This window comes from Nicotiana tabacum, chromosome 7, assembly GCF_000715075.1.
Source record: "Nicotiana tabacum cultivar K326 chromosome 7, ASM71507v2, whole genome shotgun sequence".
Classification (NCBI taxonomy): Eukaryota; Viridiplantae; Streptophyta; class Magnoliopsida; order Solanales; family Solanaceae; genus Nicotiana; species Nicotiana tabacum.
This window is the reverse complement of record NC_134086.1, coordinates 131686027-131706080: the sequence shown is the minus strand read 5'-3', so window position 1 is coordinate 131706080 and position 20054 is coordinate 131686027. Positions and strand designations below refer to the sequence as shown.

The window sequence follows — 20054 nt, the reverse complement described above, 5'->3', positions numbered from 1 at the left end:
TAAAGCCACTTTTTTTAAGTCAATCCAAACGGGCTCTAAGTCACATAAAAACAACAATTTTTATTTCGACATAAATCCGGATAAATCACAATAAAGCTCTAAATATAATTCCTTCATTTGTTAAGCTAACTAATGGGAATAATATTTATTATTTAAAACAAATCTTAAATTTTATTTTATAAAATAAATTATTTAATAATATGTATGTAATTTTTAAAATTTATGTATTCATTTATATAGGTACACGCGCAAAGCGCATAACTGAATACTAATATAATTAAAGTTAAAAACATGTATATATATGAAAATACAGTCATAAATTGAAAGTGAAAAGAAACCTTACTAATGTAGAAGAAGTAAAACAAAACAGAAGAGCAGCACTAGAATGTCTCTAACTCCCAAGTTAAAGCAAAAGGAACCTTCTGTAACTTCGCTTCTACCTTACACTTGCAATCACTCATTCTCATCCTCTTCTCTCTCTCTCTCTCTCTCTCTCTCTCTCCACCGTAGCACGCAATTCTTCCGCCATCTACAACCGTTCTCCGCCCTTTCCCCATGACCTCTGCCCTCCCTTCCTCCTCCCCTTGGCCCGATTCCAACCCTTTCGTTTCCCCTCACATGTCGGAAAATTCACCTCAGGCTCTAGAATCCGGTGATCGTTCCTTTCTATCTGACCTCTCCGATATCTCCTCCGCCATCACTGCCGCCACAGCTGATGATGATGAACACCGCGCTGAAACCTCCGTTACCTCCCCTGCTGCCGCCGCTACTACTACTACCGTACAAAATATTAACCCTAATCCTACTTCAATTTCTCTTCCCGTTGATTCTTCTACACCGAATATCCTTTACCTCTCCTTCAACCAGGATCACGGTTGCTTTGCGGCGGGCACCGATCGCGGGTTCCGGATCTACAACTGCGACCCGCTTCGCGAGATTTTCCGCCGCGATTTTGCCGGTAATGCTAATGGCGGAGGTGGAATTTGTGTTGTTCAGATGCTTTTTCGATGCAATATTCTGGCGTTGGTTGGAGGTGGCCCGGAACCTCAATATCCTTTAAACAAGGTGATGATATGGGATGATCATCAATCCAGGTGCATCGGCGAGCTGTCGTTTCGATCCGAGGTGAAATCCGTGAGGCTAAGAAGGGATAGAATTGTGGTTGTTTTAGCTCAGAAGATATTTGTTTACAACTTTGCGGATTTGAAGCTGTTACATCAGATTGAGACGGTGGCAAATCCTAAGGGTTTGTGTGAGGTGTCACAGGTATCGGGATCGATGGTTCTGGTTTGTCCGGGGCTGCAGAAGGGTCAGGTGAGAGTGGAGCATTACGCGTCGAAGAGGACCAAGTTTATAATGGCACATGACTCGAGGATTGTGTGTTTTGCGCTCACAAATGATGGGAGGTTACTGGCTACTGCTAGCAGTAAGGGTACTCTTGTCAGAGTGTTCAATACTTTAGATGGATCTTTGGTCCAAGAGGTATACACTTACTCTGAATTAATTGTCATACTTTATTAAATTGTTTTATTATTTACATGGTTAATATGGTGACGCCAAATTCCCCGTTGAGCAAGAAGTAATTCAGGGTGTGTTGGGTATAGAGAAAAGTGTTTTTCATGGAAAATGTCTTCTTTAAGAAAATGTTTTATCTGGATAATTTTTGGTAGGGTATAGAAGTGATAAGATAGAGATGAAGTGGATTTAACTTGATATTATTTCAAGAAGTTAGTTTCTAAGTATCGTGATAATTTGAACATGGATTTAATGCGTGAATAAAATTGCAAAGCCAATGTATCTTCTAGTTTTCTAGAGAACCAGTTTTGCTTTCATTTCTTGTGGTGCAAAGATTTAGCTTTATGCTCTCGATAATTTGTATATCGCATTAATATATAGTAGAATTGCAAAGAAATGCATTTTCTAGTTTTCTAGAGAATCAGTTTGCCTCAGTAGCTGCTTGTTTTTGGCAAAACCAAATGATTTGCTTGACAATGTAAGGCTTTCCGGGAATTGATGTTTCCGTCTTCATATATGTCAACGAAAGTTGCCTCCATGTACTTGAGAAAAATTGGGGGTAACTTCATAACCAGTCTCCCTAAAAAGTATGAAAGAGATGAAACGTTGGTTGATGTCCTAGTTGGGGCTTGTTACAGTATTCATACATGAAACACGATCAAAATATTAGTCTGTCCTGTCAATGCTTATTGTCTCTTCCTCTTTTGAAGGACTGGCAACTATGTCAAATAATTGAGACTCTGCATCAGACATAATCTGTACATTAATTGCTTATGCCTTTTTGTGATACCACTTCACTGAAGATTTGAATGCCATTTGATTTCCAATGAACATGTCTGGTGTGTTATTGCTAACAACTGCCACTTCGGAAATGGAATGTGAACTTTTGTCTTTGATCTTAATCATGTTCTTTTCGTTTAATACAGGTCAGGAGAGGCGCAGATAGAGCAGAAATCTATAGCCTTGCCTTTTCTTCAACTGCACAATGGCTAGCTGTTTCCAGTGATAAAGGAACTGTCCATGTGTTCAATCTAAAGGTTGATTCAGCAGCTTTAGGAGTTGATAGACCAAGAGGGGCATCTGAGTCAAATGCTACATCTCCATCAGCTGTGTCTCATCTCTCCTTCATTAGAGGTAATGAGCCTGTGATATTCTTCTCTTTAATTACTTGATTTTAAATGCAAATCTTCCTGAGGAAGTGCATGCTATTTGTAGCAGTAAATGTGAGCTTAGTTATTCAGAGAACTCCATGACGTGGAAGCCTCTTTTTGTATAATCGACTGCATGCAGTTAAACTCTTTCAGAAAGGAGCATCAAATCCTTCTATGGAGGCCTTTCTGATGCTTCAATGTGTGTGTGTAGCTCTGATAAGATATGCCAACTTTTCTAAATTTTGACATGGAGAAAGAGAGGGTAACATTTGCTCCCTAGAGTAAGGACTGCACCAGTGATATCAGTTAACATCTTGATCATAAATCAAGAGAATATAATTTTGCTGAATATAATTTTGCATTGAAGTATGAGAGGAAGACTCTACTCTGCATTAAACTAAAAGTATTTGTTATCGACCTACATAAATGAAACTGTCCCCTTTCAAACATCTTAAGCTTTTTACATGACGTGGTTCACACAATTCAAGGTCGTATTAGAGTAAGCCGAGAGTAAGTCGAGGTGGGTTTGAGTCTTACTGGCACTCATTTAACAAGAATTTTTCCATGTAATTGCCACAAAGAAGGAATTCAGGTTGCATGTGAGGGGGCGTATTGCAGACCTATATAAATAATTAAAACTGTTCCCTCTCAAAAAGTTTTGAGTTTTTAGTGGAAGTGTCTTACTTCATCCCAAAAAAAGAAGTTTTAAGTTTTTAAGTTAGTGGATCACATAAATTAACAGTATGGAAAGGATAAAAGTGAGCAATCTGCGTGTGTAGTGATATTTCCTGGAATTTCTTCAGAAACAATGTGGGGAATCACTCTTCCAGCTCAGGTTACTGATTATCTTTCTGCTTTGCATCTCATGGCATATATTCCTGTAAAATTGGAGAAATAGATTGCTTCAGAGTGTAGTTAAAGCTAAATAAAAGAAATATGAATGATATGGATGGAAACATTTTTCAGGTCTTGGATTTAAGTTCCCTTTTGGTATCGGAAGCTTCTCTATCTTTGGAAAATGTCCTACAACCCCATAGTGATCAGCCAGCTAGTTGCCCACTAGAGCCTAGGAAATGAAGTTCCTCGATAGTTATCTTTTAAAATCAATGGGTTATACCTTGTGTAGGGTTTAACAATTCACTAGAATACACATCTTTCTTTTCTTTTGAGAATAAAACCAAAAAAACAGATGTATACTCTACGGTTGCGAATAGAGTACACATCTTTCTTAGTTCAAACAGTCTGTATAGGTCTTTAGGTTTTTGTAATTTTGTTGCTAATAGACTCGGGAGTCAGGACGGACAATTTTTTGGAGACAGTGCAGAAGAATTAGTTGGAAAGTTTGTCAATAACTCAATATTCGAAGCTTATTAACAGTTACCTTTGTGGTGTTTTGCCACACAGGTGTGCTACCAAAGTATTTCAGCTCTGAGTGGTCTGTGGCGCAGTTCCGATTGCCAGAAGGTCTGCAGCACATTGTGGCCTTTGGCCACCAAAAGAATACTGTTGTGATTCTTGGCATGGATGGCAGGTAAGGTTATTAGTAAGTACTTCCAGGAAGAATCCTGGTGGGACCGTGTCGCTATTTCTTTTTCAACTTTGTCCCAACTTTTGCGACTAGTGGATCGCTTCTTTGGAAGTTCAACTATTTATGCTTTGATAAATTGGAAATGCAGTTTCTACCGATGCCAGTTTGATGCAGCAGCTGGTGGGGAGATGACCCTGTTGGAACATCACAGTTTCTTAAAGCCAGAGGAGAACTTCTAACTTGGGAAAGCTAGTTGAGTCCATGCTACAGTTCTGTTTGCTACCCTTCTTGTGTCGCTTTTGTTGTTACTGTTATCTGTTTATAAATTCAGAGGGGCGCACTGTAGTGACTGTGAATGTGCATACATATATCCAAAAAATGTAAATATATAAGAGGATAAGAATGGGTCGGCTTTCGTAACAACCTTCTGGCTGTACATAAGATGCTGTGCATAGTGCCAGATAACAATATTGTTATGGGCAAATCTGTCATCTCGTTACTGAAGTATCTACTTAGCTATTCATCCGGCGCCCAACAGGGCCACGTTTACTCGTCTCTATAGAAGCTCTGACCAGAGCTTGAACGAGTGACTAGGGGTTGTTTGACACATTGGAAACGAAAATGATCCCGGGACAAAGTTTCGAATTAACTTTATCTCATGCTTGGCTTGGGGTGTTAGCTAATCCCGGGATAACTTTTACACTAAAATCGTGGGATTAGCTATCCCATATAGGAGGTGGGATAACTAATTCTATGGGATATCCTCAATATTCTACCATTGTGTCAAACGACTCCTAAAATTTCTCAGTATGATCTTTGGTATTGTCCTATCATATATATTTTAAGGGTTCAACTAACTCTGTTTTTCGGCTGATAGTACGCATATAAATTCACTCTTCTAATACATACAGTTGTTCAGTACCAAATTTAACATACAAGTAATATGGTAGCTAATATTGAGAAACCACAAATGGCAACTAAAAGTGCCAATAACACGGCTAAGCAAGCAACCATCAGGAAATTAAACAGGTCGCTGCTTAAAACCCGTCCATTACTCCATTTATATACTGACTGCAAGTCCAACTAGTTTTCGTTTTAGTTGAGCATCTCAATCATGGCTAACCTTAAAATTTTCCAGTCCTCTCTCTAGGAGAAAGCCGATACTTACACTTAGTGAATTTTATTAACTTCGTCAATAGCATAGAGCAATCTTTGCATTAAAAAAACACCCAAATGGCGTCCCTTGAATTGTGCATTTTGAACCAACGGACACTGTACTATTGTACTGCTACGCAAGCTCCAGTAGAAGCTGTAACTAAGCTAGTAGTTCGTGGAATACTTCAAAGTCAGCTCTAATGGAGGAAGGAAAGAGATGAGGGAAGAAAAAGAAGAGAATAGCAATAGCAAGACTTGAAGAGACTCCAAACAATTGGAGTTGATCATAAAGAGGAGATTAATAGCTCAAATGGTGGTCTCCTATCACAAGCTATATCCAAAGATCCCATAAAATAATATTTGCTTCCTTACTCCTCATAACATATGCAAAGGATGGAATATCTCCATAAGTAAGCTAGTATACAACTTTCTAATTTCCCTCTTCACTGATCAATATTCTAAACAGGAAGATCACAATATTTGGTTTACACAGATAACTAATGCAATAATTTAGGCAAATACAACACCCATTTGGCTCTAGCAAGAATCGTCATGTCTCTAATTTGGAGTGTTTCCATGCCTCTGATTTCAGTCTAAAGTATCATAAAATTGTTGGCATTTACATCATACTCAATTTCCACAGAGTGCAACAAGAGATGGATCTTCCAAGGCCTCAACCTTATACATTTCTAAGAAAACTTACAAGATCTTCTAAAGCCTCAAGTTGAAGTGTTTCACTTACATTTCCATGAAAAGTGCCTCCAGATACATGTCTTCAAGAGTTTCAAATTCAGTGTTCCTTCGATTGGAGTGGTATACCTACCTGCCATTATCAAACACTTTATGAGCCGCGTTCCTCTTCATGCATTTTGATTGCTCATTAAAGTGTTGAGGAATAGATGAGTTAGTGGTATTGTTTGTTGATGAAGAAAATAAATTGAAGACGTGGGAGAACAAGTCTGACATGTTGGAACATCCGTTCATTGTCTTCAACGTTGACGATGTCAATGGATCAATTTTTTTTTATCTAAAATTGTAACCGAAGAGGCAGTAGTGCTTGAAATGATTACTTCAATTTTTGTTGAATGGCAATGTTCGCCATTGTCACTTCCTGAAATTTCTTCAATGTTAGACAGCTTTGACTCTTCAACTACAGCCTTGACACGAACAAAAATTTGCTTGGAAATGCAAACCAGCAGTTGCCTTGTGAATAGGATGGAGCGGAACTGTTGACAATTTCTCATAACACTCATTGGACAGCTGCACCTCTCCAGCAAATTCCTTCAAAATCCTCTCCATTCCATTATACATGGCATTGATATGAGAGACCTTCTCAAGCACTGTATGCAAGAAATCTTTTCTCTTTCATTGGTTAATCATAGGAACAAGATTACTCCACAGTCTGAGAGAAATAGCTCCGCTGCCAATTGCTACTTAATACAAGAACTCTAGAGAGCTCGAGTAGAGTCTATAACTAAGTTAGGAGTCTGCAAAAGAACTCAAAGTTTAGCTCTAATGCGGGAAGGAAAGAGATGGTGAAAAAGAAGAACAAGAATAAAAATAAGAGAGAAAAATACTTCATTCATGTTCAATATTGTATTGCATGGCACTATTTATAGCATTTGTTTTACTTTAACTAACTACCGGTTAATAGATTTATTACTACTAAATAGTAGTAACTAACTAGATGATTAAGTGTAGGCCAACTAATTCAACTTGATCCGTTACAAGATTGGTATTTAGATGCATCATGAACATAGTAAAACAAGTGCCTGTCTGCAAGCAAACATATATACTTTGTATATATACAGAACATGCACATTACTACAGTTCTCTAGGAGATTTCTCCTTTGATGTCTTAAAACAGTTTGGCAATTAACGTCATTTTGGTTGGGATTGCAAACCTGTTTCTTTGGAAAGTAAATCCCACTGTTTTTTGTAAAGTGAAAGGATACATAATGGTCATATCAGGATTAGCCTCCTCTGGAATCACAGTCAAGGTGCAGCGTGATAATTGGCTCTTATCAGGTATCATCAAAAGTCGTAATGGCTTTTCAATATTGTCACCCATTATAACAATGATTTGCAGCAGAATCAAGAGATAAAAAACGGCACTACTTAGTATCAATCGCTTAGACATGCAGGAAATAGCATTACTGAATCAATAGCACTAAGTCGTTTGCAGCTGGAGTTACATCAGTTACTCATGCAATCTTGAAAGAGAAGTGTGGCTCATGTAGTTGCTCATAGGCATTAGACCAGACTCATAAGTTAGTTTCAATTATATACATACAGTTGAAGCTATTATAACTGTGGAACATAATTGCTCCTGAGGACGCAGCCGAGCTTCAAATTCTGAATACCAGCTTCCAAGTTAGGACTGTCTTCTGCCAATAAGACAAAAGAATTCCAAGCAGAAAACCATGTACAGATATTCCGATCCACAAAAATCTGCAGCAGAATCTCCGGATTCACAAAGAAGAAGGATAAAATCAACAACACAGGGCACTAAGATTCTACAGGGTTTAGGCAAACAACAAAATGGTTGCATCTAGCTATATTATCCGTTTGATGGACTTAAGTATGCACTTATTGACCATCAAAACTTACCAGTCTGTAATCCGATTTTCTGACTGAAAAGGACCACATAGAAGATAGCAGTCTCAGGATGCAAATTGGATTAGGAGGTTGCTAGTTATGATGGGATGAGTAAGGCAATTTTGTAACGAGCATTCCTGCAATGAAAGGGAAGGAAGAAAAGTCAAGGAGCATATATATCACACACTAATGTTTATTGTCAAGGAACAATGTGTGCTCTCGGTAGCTTTATTGTGGTCTCATAAGAAATAGCTGGGATGTGCTTGGACTAAAGAAAAAACAGCAGTCTCCTCCTTGACATTTAGCTCAGCCTAAATTACACCTTACTGCTGGTAAATTTCCATCCATCTGGTACTCCCCTAAGTAGTAAAGACTTCAAAACTCTGCCATTCCTTGTGCAATCCATGAAACACCAAGAAACGACTTGCCACAATTTCAATAACCACACAAAATAACACTAACAAACAGGAAAAGAAAAACCAGAAATAGCTGTGAAGGAAAAAAAAAATACTGAATAATGTACTTTACAGCATCTCTCTACTCTGTCTCGGCATGCCTCCAAGACCAAGATCACTACTTTTATGTTCGACATAGCTGCATGGATTTGGGAAAAAGAAATAGTGAGAAAGGATAATAGAGATTTATCTTTGCAGATGCAAACACTTAATCAAACTGGAGATATAGGTCTCAGAGCAGTCCATGTTCCTCCAGTTCATTTTATTATCAAGGTCATAGACATATGATCTATGACACAGAATTTATGCAGATAGTTATGAACCAGAATCCCAGAAGGCAATGCTGGCTGTAAAACTATTTTGAGGGGATAACGGCCAACCTATACTGACCAGTCATTCCCAGGATGAAGCTTTGCTTCAAGTGCAATGTTTTGCAGCTGGTTATAAACCAGTATTGACCACTGCCTCCTCAAGTAAATGGCCATTTTTCATGGTAACATTAATCTTACATAAATGTATTTTGCCCATTTATACGTGGAAGACCATGGATAGTGACAAGCATGTGAACTGAGTGCAGATGAGTAGAGAGATTATTATGGACAAGCTGCCTTAATATAATGACTCATGCCCACGGCTCCAGACAAAAAAAAGATGAACATTCTTCAAATTTCAATGTTCAAGACAGAACATCAGATACTAATCACTAAAAAAACAATCAGCATACAAACAATTCATATCCCCTATCATACCTACGCTTACTTCTTGAAAGCTGGAAGTGAATGAGAAACAACTAGGTCTGGATGGCAAGTACCTCAGACTATTTCTATCTCAAGCAGTAAGCAATCTTAAACATCAGACCAGATGCAGACTATTCCGCTAGAGTTACACTTCAAAACTGTTGGGAATAAACCCCGTAAAAATAATATTCACGGTATTAGTGATAAACGCGGAACACTAAGTTATGTTAAATCAGTAAGAGTAAAAGTGCAGCAATACACCAAGATTTTACGTGGAAACTCTTCTGAATAAGGGAAAAAACCACGGCCAAGAAGAACAACTGATATCACTATAGCGAGGATTTTACATTGTGTAGTAACGAGTACAAATAATCCTAAGACTACTACACCCTCAAAAGAAAGAACACTCTTTTGTTTTTTTCACCTCACTACAATATCCCTCACACTCAATTTTTCTTCACATGCTATTTTCTTATAATCTATGGAATACCTTGCTCTCTATCTTTCACTCAGATGTGTTGTCTGAGATTTTTGGTGTGTCAGAAATGAGAGCCGAAGCTCTCCTTTTATAGGAAGAACCTCACCTACTACACTTGACATTATTCTTCTGCAGCCTACCCTTTTTGACAAAGCAGAAGAAAAAGTTGTTGTCAACTTTGAAAAAACCAACAAAGGAAGAAAAGTCTTCCTTAATTTATGGGATGAACCTCACAAATCTACCCCTCCAGTCTCATTCACCTGAAGGAGGTAACACCGGAGATTCTAGCTTGAGCGCATGCCGACAAGTTCATTGCAAAACTCAAACTTGTCTCTTCGTACTGCCTTGGTCAACATATCTACTGGATTTTCACTCGCGTGAATCTTTTTGACTTGAAGTGATTCGTTCTCCACTTGCTCACGAATCCAATGATATCTGACGTCGATGTGTTTTGTTCTCGCATGGTACATGGAGTTTTTGCTCAGGTCTACTCCACTCTAACTGTCGCAATAGACAACATACTCCATTTGTCGCAATCCAAGCTCTTGAAGGAACCGTTTCAACCATATCATCTCCTTGCCAGCATTGGTAGCGGCAATATACTCCGCTTCAGTTGTAGACAGTGCGACACACTTCTGCAACCTCGACTGTCATGATATAGCTCCCCCTGAAAAAGTAAACAAATATCCAGTAGTGGATTTTCTGTTATCAAGGTCACCTGCCATATCGGAATCTGCATAGCCCTTCAGAATTGGATTTGATCCTCCAAAACATAAGTATTCATGTGAGCTTCGTGTTAGATACCTGAGTATCCACTTTACAGCTTCCCAATGCTCTTTTCCTAGATTTTCGAGAAATCTGCTAACAACACCGACTGCATGAGCAATATCTGGTCGAGTGCATACCATTGCATACATCAAACTTCCGACGGCAGAGGAATAAGGAATCTTGGCCATTCTCTCTTTTTCCTTCGTTGTTGTAGGACACATCTTCTTGCTCAAACTTCAGATGACCAGGAAGGGGTGTGCGAACCAACTTAGCACTTTTCATATTGAAGCGCTCCAGTACACGTTCTATGTACTTCTCCTGTGACAAGTAAAGCTTTCTTTCGTTTCTCAAACGAGTAATTCTCATGCCCGAAATCTGCTTAGCATGACCCAAGTCTTTCATTGCAAAAGACTTATTCAATTGTTTCTTCAACTCGTCAATCTTGGAAGCATTCCTGCCCACAATCAAAGTATCATCCACATATAGCAAGAGGATGATAAAATCATCATTAGAAAATCTTTGTACAAACACACAGTGATCTGAAGAAGTCTTCTTATAGCCTTGCTCCCCAATAACAGACTCAAACTTCTTGTACCATTGTCTGGGAGCTTGCTTTAATCCATATAGACTCTTCTTAAGTTTGCATACAAGATTTTCTTTAGCTTTTGCCTTGGAGCCTTCAGGTTGTTCCATATAAATCTCCTCATCTAAGTCACCGTGAAGAAAAGCAGTCTTCAGCTCAATCTCCAAATCAAGACTGGCAGTCAAACCAAGAACTGTCCGAATGGAAGACATTTTAACGACAGGAGAAAATATTTCGTCAAAGTCAATACCTTTCCTTTGATCAAATCCCTTGACAACCAATCTAGCTTTGTATCTGGGCTTCAAACTATGTTCTTCAGCTTTAACTTTGAACACTCACTTGTTCTTCAAAGCTCTCATACCCTTAGGTAATTTCACCAACTCATAAGTATGGTTCTCATGCAAAGATTTCATCTCATCTTGCATGGCTTCAATCCATTGATCCTTGTGCTCATCTTCTATGGCCTCCGCATAACATTCAGGTTCTCCCCCATCAATGAGTAATACATACTCATTGGGTGAATAACGGGAGAAAGGAGTACAAGGTCTAGAAGACCTCCTGAGTGGAATATATAACTCGTCCACAGTTTCGTGAGTAGGAGCATTTACCTCATCAGCATTAGCATTGTTATCACCATCACCATCAATATGCTGATCTGGAATATGGTTCTGGGCATCACCATCATCATCGAGCCCACCAACGTCATCCGTATTTGTACAAGGATTTTGATCAAGATTAAATAAACCTTCAGAACTTGGAGATTTCTCAATTGGATCATATAACCTGTAATTTTGACCTCTCATTTTTAGGTACATGTACAAAAGTTTTGCAACCAAATACTTTCAAGTGATCATAGGAAACATACTTGCCATACCAAACTCTGTTTGGAACATCACTTTGCAAAGCAACTGCAGGGGGTAGATTAATAACATGTGCGGCGAAAACAAAGCCTCACCCCAAAAGAAATTCGGCAACTTTGCTTCAAAAGACAAACATCTGACTCTTTCCATCAAGGTCTTGTTCATCCTTTCTGCTAAACCATTAAGCTGAGGAGTCTTAGGAGAAGTCTTTTGGTGTCTGATACCCTGTTGCTTGCAGTATTCGTCAAACGGTCCACAATATTGACCACCGTTATCAGTACGAATACACTTCAGCTTCTTTCCAGTTTCTCTTTCAACTGAAGCCTGAAACTGCTTAAAGACACTCAACACTTGGTTTTTAGTCTTCAAGATGTAGACCCAAAGTTTCCTTGAGCAATCATCAATAAAGGTAGCAAAATAAAGTGCACCACCCAAAGTCCTTGTCTTCATTGGACCACATAAATCTGAATGCACCAACTCAAGCAACTCTGTCTTTCTTGAAGGAGGATGAGACTAGAACAAAACTCTTTTTTGTTTTCTAGCCAAGCAGTGTTCATATTTTTCTGATTTTGCATTTTCAAAATTTGACAACAATTTCTTCTTGGCTAGAACATTTAGTCCTTTCTCGCTAATATGGCTAAGCCTCTTATGCCATAACGTTGAAGAGCTATTGCTTTCAACGGCATTCACCATATCAACACAGGTAGAAGTCGTAGTCCAGTATAGACCACGACGGTTTCTCCACGCGCCACAATCATGGAACCCTTAGTGAGCTTCCACTTTCCAGCAACATTGCTACTGACATATCCCTCATCATCCAAAACACCAACAGAGATCAAGTGCAAACGAACATCAGGTGCATGCTTTACATTGTTTAAAACTAATTTAGTTGTAATACTAGTTTTCAAACAAATCGTTCCAACACCAGCCACCCTAGATACAGTCTCATTACCCATACTCAAAGTTCCAAAGTCACCCTGAGTATAAGATGAGAAAAATTCCTTCCTTGATGTCACATAAGATGCGGCACCACTATCCACAACCCAGTTTGACTCATCACAAGCAATATTTATCAGATCTGCATCAAGGACAATAACAAAATATTCTATAGTGACGGTGGCCACACGATTGCCATCATCTTTCTGTTCTTCCTTGTCTCTATTCTCCTTTTTCAAAATCCGGCAGAACTTCTTTGTGTGTCCTTTCTTCCCACAATGATAGCACTCAATATCTTTAAGTCTGCTTCTGGATTTGCTTCTATTATGTTCTCTATTTTGAGAACTCTGATTCTTGCTTCTCCTCCTAGAGTCAGTCACCAAGACATCTGATGAGGAGGAACCCTGAGATTTTCTTCTCATCACTTCATTTAAAAGGCTGCTCCTGGCAAGATCCATAGAGATCACACCATCCTGAGCAAAATTTGACAATGAAGTTCTAAGAACTTCCCAAGAATCTGGTAGGGAATCAAGTAGAAACAGGCCTTGAATTTCTTCATCAAATTTAATGCCCATAGCAGATAACTGGTTCATGATCCCTTGAAAATTATTCAGATGATTTGTCAACGCGGAACCATCATGGTATTTTAAACCTAACATCTGCTTTATTAGAAACATCTTGTTGTTTCCAGTTTTTCGAGCATAAAGACTTTCAAGGTGCTCCCATAGGGTCCGAGCATGTGTCTCCCCATCAATATGGTTCAAAACATTATCATCAACCCACTATGCAAAATTGCATGTGTAACAAATTCCACTCTTCATCTGATTTATTATCAGGCTTTATAATGGTGAAGGCAGGTTGATGAAAATTCTTGGCATAGAGCAAATCTTCCATTTTGCCCTTCCAAATGGCATAATTTGTGTCATTCAAAGTAACCATTCCACTAGTGTTGGCTTTCATCGTTTATCACAAATACAAATACTATTTATTAGGAGACCAAAGTAATTCTTTTCTGATGTGGAAGTTCAGAATGTGCTGCAACCACAGAGCATACTAAGACAGAACCTTAGTTCTGATACCACTTGTTGAGAATAAACCCCGTAAAAATAATATTCACGGTATTAGTGATAAACGCGGAACACTGAGTTATGGTTAAATCAATAAGAGTAAAAGTGCAGCAATAATGACAGCAAGATTTTACGTGGAAACCCTTCTGAATAAGGGAAAAAATCACAGCTAAGAAGAGCAGCTGATATCACTATAGCGAGGAATTTTACATTGTGTAGTAACGAGTACAAATACTCCTAAGACTACTACACCCTCAAAAGAAAGAACACTCTGTTTTTTTCACCTCACTACAATATCACTCACACTCAATTTTTCTTCACATGCTATTTTCTTATAATCTATGGACTACTTTGCTCTCTATCTTTCACTCAGATGTGTTGTCTGAGATTTTTGGTGTGTCAGAAACGAGAGCCGAAGCTCTCCTTTTATAGACAGAACCTCACCTACTACACTTGACATTTTTCTTCTGCAGTCTACCCTTTTTGACAAAGCGGAAGATAAAGTTGCTGCCAACTTTGAAAAAACCAACAAAGGAAGAAAAGTATTCCTTAATTTATGGGATGGATCCCACAAAAACTATTCCACGAATATACAAAATAAAAGGGCAAATCCACATGGAAAAGGAAGTGAACGCAATTATTAAAACAGCCTATTTGTAACATAAGCTAAATAGGACAAAAAATCAGCTTTGTGTAACAAATGACAAAAGATGAAACTTTGTGCCAGCAGATGATCCAATTAACACTTCGCTACCAGTGACCTTCCCTTTGGATGAACGTTTTCAACATTGAAAATCAACTACACGAGCACAATCATTTCCTCATGAAAGCAATATATTAACTAGCAGGAGTGCAAGACAAACAACAGCTGCTGCATTAGCAATATTAAACACTTACAGCGTTTAGATTTCTTACCATCTCCAGAATCCAAAGGCATTAGACAAAAACCTATTGGTAGCAGTTGTAAACAGCTATGGGTCCAAGGAAGAAATACAACAGAGGAGTTGAACTTTCATTGTCCATTGCTATGCCACATAGTGGCAGGAACAGAAACATACGGTCCTGAAATTAGCCGATACTTTGGATAACCTGAAAATTTATGAAAGTTGAACCAATCAACAAATTTTGCTATTTCTATAATTTGCAAAGTATTAGTGGATTCGCACTAATAAAAGATGTTAATCCAGCTGTAGCCTTGCGAATAACACGAATTGAGGATTTTCCTACCGTAACTTGATGATTTCCTCCAACAATTTAACCACTTAGGTTCATGAATCATCGATTTGAATTCTTGTTTCTGGGCCTAGTGTTCCAGCCCAAATTTCTGGCCCGCACAAAATGTCCATAGAATCTTTGGTGATGGCATCATACAAGCTCTTTTTGCATTTTTCTATATTTCCGTCTGAACAATGGTAACAGGTTACAACCGTTGTGTGTACTATTATATCAATGCACATTATAGATCCGGAAAAAGAAAAAGAAAAAAAGAAATAGAACAAATAGAAAAACTTTCGGAAAAGTAGCAAAAATTAGATAGGAAAAACAGTTACTTTCTATTATATTTTCAAGCACCATTACACCGAAATTAGCAAACTAAAAATCTACGCCCTACTACAAGAAGTAGTACCAATAAACTAGACAAAAGACTGGTCGACCATATTTAACCAAAAGAACAATTCAAATAGATAGTCCTAGGCCTTCTTTGGCGACTTGGTGGCCTTGGGTGTAGATGCCTTCTCCTCAGCTGCAGCAGATTTCTTTGGCAACAAGACTGGGTTAATGTTGGGAAGAACACCTCCGCTTGCGATGGTAACTCCACTAAGCAATTTCCCCAACTCTTCATCATTCCTCACTGCCAAAAGCACATGCCTGGGAATAATCCTACTCTTCTTGTTATCTCTCGCTGCATTTCCAGCCAACTCCAACACCTGTAGCCACACAAAAGGATTCAAAAAGTCAATACAACATCACTAGCCGTGTAGTAGTCAATAGAAAATTACGGATCTAAGAAGAAACTTATTGGGTACCTCAGCAGCAAGGTATTCAAGAACAGCAGCGAGGTAAATTGGAGCACCACTTCCAACACGCTGAGCATAACGACCCTTCTTCAAGAAACGAGCAATACGACCAACTGGGAACTGAAGGCCAGCTTTGACTGATTTGGTTACAGACTTCTTTCTTGGGCCTCCTCCTTTCCTTCCTCCGGCACCTTTGGTTGTCTTGGTTGCTGCTTCCATTGCTGTGAATGAACTGTTAACAAAGCTTGAATACAGAGAAGAAATAGGAAAAATATAAGCTTTTGGATTGCGATTTGAGTGTTGAGTGAGAAAGGAAATGGGGAGTTTAATTATTTATAGGGATAGGGATGAGATGAGATTGCCACGCTGGCGATCCGCGTGAGGAGTGTTGTATTTGACGAAGCAGATTGTTCTTTACAATGTGATCTCACGGTTAAGAAAAAGGGGACAGGAAAGTGATCCTTGGCTAATGCGAATAGCCAATGATGTAGTGCCACGTATTTGTACTTGGTGTATTTGCTTAATGAGAGCAAAAACCGCGAGCGGGAAATTTGAATTTTGCTAAATTTTGTTTGCGGGAGCCTTTCGTTTTCCGGGTTCGCGCTAACTCTTTTAGCAAAAGAGAAAATCTAGATTAAATAAAGGGATAATTATTCCTAATTCTTGTTTATCCAACCACTTTCGTACTTAACCTAAATACTTAGCTCCTGATTATTAGTAAAAACCTATCTCCAGTAGTACTTTTTTTTAAAAAACATAGCATATATATTAGAATATCCCAATAGTTTATTATCTTAAATTAGCATTTTGTTATGTATAAATAAAGGTGTGAATTAGATAGGTAAAGATTAAGTAAATCCTAAACTGAAGAAAAAACACAAAATATCCATTTGTCATCAATAATCACAATCCATCTCGTGAGAAAAAGATTTGCATCAATATGGATTGATCTAATATAATGCCTCTAAAATAACTTATTAACCACTTTAGTTTATACCTACAATGCGAATAGTGGTGGAGAATGAACTTATTATTTTACATTATTTTAGTTCACTCAGGTATCGACTTGGGTAGGCTCATAATTAGTAACCTTTCCAACCAATCAACATTGGTAAGTGAACATATTGCATATGAAATCATTTTTCCTTAAATGTATTTAAGAAAAAAGGAAAAATATTAAATAAATAATGATGAAGAAAACATTAGTAACTAAAATAAGAAAAATGTGAAATGATTCTACTCACTTTCAGGAGTATATTTGTAACGACCCAACTGGTCGTTTTGAGCAATTTCGTTTGGTTCGGCAGTTTGAGGTTTCGAGCAGTTTCATAATATGTGTATTGACTTGCGTACATGGTTGAATTCAGTTAACAGATGACTCAGAGTCAAATTGGAAGAAGGAAACTAGTTTTGGAAGTTTAAACTGTGAGAATTTGACCGGAATTGGACTTTTGGGTAAACGGCCCCGGAATGGGTCGTGGATGATCTCAACAACTTCGTATGGTGATTTTGGACTTAAGCGCGCTTCCGGATTCGGATTTGAAGGTCTGTAGGGTAATTTGAGGCGTTTCGGCGAAAGTTGGAAAAGTTGAAGTTTGGGAAAATGGAAAGTTTGACTCATAGTTGACCTTTGTGATATCGGGGTCGGAATGTGATTCTAAGAGTTACAACAAATCCGTTATGTCATTTTGGACTTGTATGCAAAATTTGGCGTCATTCCGGGTTGGTTTGATAGGTTTCGGCACGAGTTTTGGAAGTTAGAAGGTTTGAAAGTTCTTAAGTTCGATTCTTGGTGTGATTCGATGTTTCGGCGATGTTTGATGTGATTTGAGACCTCGAGCGAGTCCGTGTTAGGTTATATGACTTGTTTGTGTGTTTGGACGAGGTCCCGGGGGCCTCGGGTGTGTTCCGGATGGGCTACGAGTCATTTTCTATTTTTTTTAACTGCTATTTTCTGCTTCTGGTATCCTCTTTCGCGATCGCGAACAACCTTTTACGTTCGTGAAGCTTTGCTGCTGACCACCCGAAAATTCTTCTTCGCGTCCGCGTAACACTCCTCGCGTTCGCGTCCCCCTCACGCGTTCGCGTAGCTATGCAATTCCACTCTTCGCGTTTGCATACTAGTTCATGCGTTCGCGAAGAGCAATCTCGGGCCATAATATATTTTTTCTTCGCGTTCGTGAAGCACAATTGGGCAGACTTCATTTTTCTTCTTCGTGAACGCGATACTTCCTCCACGTTCGCGATTCTTTAATATCTGGGCAGAATATAAGTTTTTCAAATCGAGGGTTAGGCAATTTTTAACATTTTTGGAGTTCTAGAGCTCGGTTTTGGGCAAGTCTTTGTGGGTTTTTCAAGCAAAGCGATTGGGTAATTATTCTTCACCTATAATTGATTATATTCCATGAATTCGTCTTTATTTTTATCATTTAATTTGTGATTTGGGTTAAGTAAAATGTTGGTTTCTGAAGAAAACTCCTAAAATGAAAAATCGTGAATTGAGGGGCCAAATGGTGTCGGAATTTAATAAATTTTGTATGGTTGAAATCATATTGGATTGGCCATTCGAATTTTTGTAAAATTTGTCGGGTTCCGAGGCGCGGGCCTGGGGGTCAATTTTTGGACCAATTTTTTTGATTTTGTTAAAGATTGAGACTTCATGATCCAAAATAGTTTCTTATGTGATTATTTGTGCTTTGAAGTTAATTTGGTTAGATTTGAGCCGTCCGGAGGTCTTTTCACCCGATAAGTGCATTTAGAGTAACGGTTTGTCGTCCTTGAGGTAAGTATCTTGTCTAACCTTGTGGGGGGGACTTCCCCTTAGGAATTGAGTCTTCTATGCTAATTGTAGTCCATGCATGCGAGGTGACGAGTGTGTGCTCAAACTTATTTGTGGAAAATTTGTCTCTAGGGTTCTTAGGTCCTTATGTGGAAGTATCTCGTTATGACTGGGTTTCCTAATTGCTTAAATTGCCTTTATATGCTCCATATGACGTTGTTAGCTCACCTTTAATTTTTTTTACATAGACCCTTAATTGCCTTAATTCAAGTGATTGCCTTCCTTATTGTTTTTATACTTCTTGATTGTGAGTTCCTCTATGACTTCGTGCAAATATGTTACATATTCAATTGTTGTGGTTACCGGTGTAATTATCACGAGCTTATTATGTCTTGTTGTTTGTTGAGGTTATCGTGCTTCTTGGTTTTTCCGTGACTCTTATTATGTACATATTGTTTTCCTTGCCGGGATATTGTTGTTATACTATTGTTCCCTTGCCGGGATGTTATTGTTTACGATAATGTCTCCCTTGCCGGGATGTTATTGTTATACTCTTGTTCCCATGCCGGGATTCTCTTTATGATTGATGATGACTTGTAAATGGGAGAGGGTTGCACGCCTACAACAAGATATATGAAATGGGATCGGTTTGCACGCCTACAACGAGATATATGAATGGAATCGGATTGCATGCCTGCAACGAGATATCTCGAATGGGATCGGGTTGTACTCATGCAACGAGATATATGAAATGGGATCGGGTTGCATGTCTGTAACGAGATATCTGAAATGGAATCGGATTGTACGCCTGCAACGAGATATATGAAATGGGAACAGGTTGCATGCCTGCAACGAGATATATGAAATGGGAGCGGGTTGCACACCTACAACAAGAATGTGAATGGGATCGGGTTGTACGCTTGCAACAAGATATGAAATGAAATTGAAATTCTGTATTTGTTTTCCTTATCCTTGTTAGTAATTGGATTTTGGTGTCGTGCACCTTCGGTTTGCTATGTTTAGTATTGCTACCAATTCAAGTGTTCTAACTGCTCAGATTCCTTTACCGTTGTGATCCTTTGTGAAGGAACCCCATCATATTTTTCAATACTTTGCCGTATTTATTTACATATTCTTTTTCAATACTTCAAATTTCAATAATTGTTTCATCTTCAATTCATTTAGTTACTCAATTAAATTTTCTTAAACCGTCTGAGGTTGTATTTTTTAAAAAAAGGAATTTCTACTAAGTTTTAAGTTATTAACTCCCCTATTAAAGGCAATAATTCTTCCAATGTTGTATTTTAAATTAAAAGGGGTACTTTCCTACTCGAATGTTTTCAAAAAAACAACTTCATCTTTTCTCACCGATTTTTTGTTAGATTTATTTAGAAATTGTAATTTAATTTGTATTATGTAAATAGGA

At 38.3% G+C, this 20054-nt stretch overlaps 2 protein-coding genes and 1 long non-coding RNA gene across 3 annotated transcripts; 1 reads left to right on the top strand and 2 right to left on the bottom strand.

The window, feature by feature from the left end:
• The first annotated feature begins 328 nt into the window (after nucleotides 1–328).
• On the top strand, nucleotides 329–4678 carry LOC107827150 (autophagy-related protein 18a). The gene is made up of 4 exons (XM_016654230.2): nucleotides 329–1482; nucleotides 2442–2649; nucleotides 4071–4197; nucleotides 4343–4678. Exons 1-4 carry the CDS (start codon nucleotides 556–558, stop codon nucleotides 4431–4433), a joined length of 1353 nt encoding a protein of 450 aa, XP_016509716.2. The 5' UTR covers nucleotides 329–555; the 3' UTR covers nucleotides 4434–4678.
• A 3267-nt stretch (nucleotides 4679–7945) lies between these two features.
• On the bottom strand, nucleotides 7946–15255 carry LOC142161849 (uncharacterized). The gene is made up of 4 exons (XR_012693540.1): nucleotides 15059–15255; nucleotides 14747–14920; nucleotides 8476–8541; nucleotides 7946–8084 (listed from the first exon to the last, which is right to left on the bottom strand). It is a non-coding gene; the product is annotated as an uncharacterized LOC142161849 (long non-coding RNA).
• Nucleotides 15256–15365: 110 nt separating this feature from the next.
• Nucleotides 15366–16170, bottom strand: LOC107761301 (histone H2A.1). The gene is made up of 2 exons (XM_016579528.2): nucleotides 15859–16170; nucleotides 15366–15759 (listed from the first exon to the last, which is right to left on the bottom strand). Exons 1-2 carry the CDS (start codon nucleotides 16066–16068, stop codon nucleotides 15523–15525), a joined length of 447 nt encoding a protein of 148 aa, XP_016435014.1. The 5' UTR covers nucleotides 16069–16170; the 3' UTR covers nucleotides 15366–15522.
• Nucleotides 16171–20054: the final 3884 nt, after the last annotated feature.

Coding starts and splice junctions, on each gene's coding strand:
- LOC107827150 (XM_016654230.2), top strand. CDS start 556: ATGACCTCTGCCCTCCCTTCCTCCTCCCCTTGGCCCGATTCCAACCCT. Junction 1,483..2,441: donor ATGGATCTTTGGTCCAAGAG/GTATACACTTAC, acceptor CGTTTAATACAG/GTCAGGAGAGGCGCAGATAG. Junction 2,650..4,070: donor TCATCTCTCCTTCATTAGAG/GTAATGAGCCTG, acceptor TTTGCCACACAG/GTGTGCTACCAAAGTATTTC.
- LOC107761301 (XM_016579528.2), bottom strand. CDS start 16,068: ATGGAAGCAGCAACCAAGACAACCAAAGGTGCCGGAGGAAGGAAAGGA. Junction 15,760..15,858: donor TTGAATACCTTGCTGCTGAG/GTACCCAATAAG, acceptor GTGTGGCTACAG/GTGTTGGAGTTGGCTGGAAA.